The 2,611-nt window shown below is 38.6% G+C and overlaps 1 protein-coding gene across 1 annotated transcript; it reads right to left on the bottom strand.

Moving 5' to 3' along the window:
* Positions 1-418: 418 nt before the first annotated feature.
* Positions 419-1,777, bottom strand: LOC140776264 (peroxidase 2-like). Its single transcript, XM_073119910.1, has 2 exons — positions 1,498-1,777; positions 419-1,377 (listed from the first exon to the last, which is right to left on the bottom strand). The coding sequence occupies exons 1-2, from the start codon at positions 1,726-1,728 to the stop codon at positions 640-642; spliced, it is 969 nt and encodes a 322-aa protein (XP_072976011.1). The 5' UTR covers positions 1,729-1,777; the 3' UTR covers positions 419-639.
* Positions 1,778-2,611: the final 834 nt, after the last annotated feature.

The following is a 2,611-nucleotide window of genomic DNA, read 5'->3' as shown; positions in this document are numbered from 1 at the left end:
ATGGCAGACCCAAACTTCGCCTTCCAGGCTCTCAAGTGCGCAGCGTGGTTTTATTTTTGTAAGAAAGATATTAAAAAAATCTAATCATAGAGATCCAAAATCTAAAAAATTCATCCACTTCCGATATCTCTATGAAAAGTTATTTAAGCTAATAAAATCTTTCTAAAATAGCAAAATTTCAATTTTTCAGGCTTAAATCATGAAATTTGGCAAAAAGATCATAGGACTCAAAACGACATTTCCATCCAAAATAAGATATAATCTTGCCCAATTCAATAATGTCGTCCAAAAACCCTTAAATTCAGCCTGAAATGGTAATCCTTCCGATGATCTTGAAGCATCATGAATTTCTCTACAAATACTTACTCACCATGTCACTACAAATCATGTTTGTAAAAACTCAAAAGCAGCACAAAGATTTACCTCAAAGTAATTTTATTGTGCATTATTCTGATGACAAGCAATTTTAGAAAATGAGAACAAAAGAATGAAATAAAACAAGGCAAACAACATCAACAGACTCAATGAGTCATAGAGCCTGACGTCGACGAAACAATACACATCAGAAAATAAATACCAAGTCATCCTAAGCAAGCCACCACATATGCATGGCAAGTCATACTAAAACTAGCTAGCTAGCTAGTTCACAACCTTGCACATTTTTCTAACCTCACCCTGATTTCCAGTAAGCACCCCGATGTGGCCCATCTTCACCATGGCAGCCCCAAACTTTGTCTTCCAAGCTCCTTGGTGCCTCGCAAAGGCTTGCACCAAGGCCGCCGTCTGGGGGCTACCCAGCAAGGCAACGTCGGAAGAGAACAATACTTTGTGAGCTATCACGTTCTTGTAATATTGGTTATCCAATCTATTTGGCGTTACAATATCTTGATCCACAACTGTAGTAGGGCTCGCCGTCGGTGGGCATTTGCTCCTCAAGAATGTGATAAAGGATGGCTCGATCGATGGATCCTGGAGCGAGAGCGATGAGCAGTGGGAGTCACCGATGGAGTGTGCTCCGGAGAGGGTGACCAGATCGCCGACGGATAACCCTTTGGATGCAAAGCTAGCGATGAGCTGGGTTAGATTGAAGAAAGGAGGGGGCAGATTTCGGAGCGCCTCAGCTGCGATGGAGACTCTTCCGTCTCGCCTTCCAGAGGGGATGGCGTACTTGATACCACCGAGGAATTTAGCCGCATCACGAGCAGCAAAGGCAATAATGTCCGCGCAAGAGACGATGCCTGGGCAGTGGTGCTCGAGGGCATCCTTGGCTTCATCAATCACGTCGAAGCCATGCAAGCTAGGGTTGTTTGGAGGGGAAGTTTTCTCAGTGTTGGGGTTGGCTGGTGTTGGGTCGAGGAGTACGGAAGCATCACAGCCCTGGCGCAAAAAAAAATAATAATAATGGTAATTAGTATCGTTCATATATACATATGAATTCTATAAAGAACAAGAATTTAGTTATAAAAAGTATATATTTATAATGTATAACTTAATTACCCTAACAAAGCAATCGTGGAAGAACATCCTAATAAGGGCGGCGCCAATGCCAGGAGTCTTGGCCACAGCCTTGTGCACCACCTTTCTCACGATCTCCTCAGCCTTTGGGCACTTGCAATCGTAGAATCCAACTTGTAGGGAAGCAGAGGAGGTGGGAAGCATGGCTTGGATGGCCAATGCAAAGAGAAGGCATGAGGCCAAGAGAGGAAGCTGACCTCTACCTCTGCTCATCTTTACTATATGTATATGTATGCTAGATCTTAGAGAGAGCAGTGAGGAAGAGCAGCTAGCTGATGATGAAGAGCTGCTCATGCTGGTAGCTATTTATAGATGAGAAGGGATGGGTTTGAACAAGTAAATTAACCAATGATAAAGATGAAAGAGTCTTCTCCTCTTTTTTATGCCATATTAGGTGGAGGAGTAAAGCTCGAACGTGGGCAGCACAAGCTGGAATTTTGACTTTCTAATTCTCACGAGTCTGTAATGAGCTCGAAGGGGCGTCGCGTTTACAAATTAATTTTTAATGTAACAGAAGACTGGTACAACCGACATATTAACCATTATTTTTTCTATAACAATATTTCACAAACCAAATATTTAAGAAGGGGAATAGTTCCTTCAAAAATACATGTTTACAATTTCGTCCCTAGAAACTTAGCTAGTGCCAAGACAAGTCCTTTGTAAAGTACGTAGTGAGATTATACACAATTAAACATGCTTTTGACCAATGTAGGTACGAACACTAATCTTATTACAGAATAACAACTAATTATTATACTAACTCTATTTTAAAATATAAATATTATTCACTAAAATTATATCTTATATCATACACTAACTTAATTACTAATTAATTTACTTTTAATATCTATCCCATCAACTTACTTTGTATTAAATCAAAAATTATTTATGATAATTTTATAAAAAATAAAACATATTTTTTATATATTTTCTTTCACTTTATATCATATCGTATAATACAAGTGAATATCAAAATAATTATTTTAAACTAAAAAGTTCACTTTAGTATATGACATTCATACGGATTAAAACTAAATTAGTGGGTTAATATAATTATTGGTTGGTGTGGGAACCAAACAATAATTAGAGTAGT

This window comes from Typha angustifolia, chromosome 14 (genome assembly GCF_048772165.1).
Source record: "Typha angustifolia cultivar Huaian chromosome 14, ASM4877216v1, whole genome shotgun sequence".
In the NCBI taxonomy this organism is placed as follows: Eukaryota; Viridiplantae; Streptophyta; class Magnoliopsida; order Poales; family Typhaceae; genus Typha; species Typha angustifolia.
Note: the sequence above shows the minus strand (reverse complement) of the source record. Positions and strands in the feature narration are given on the sequence as shown.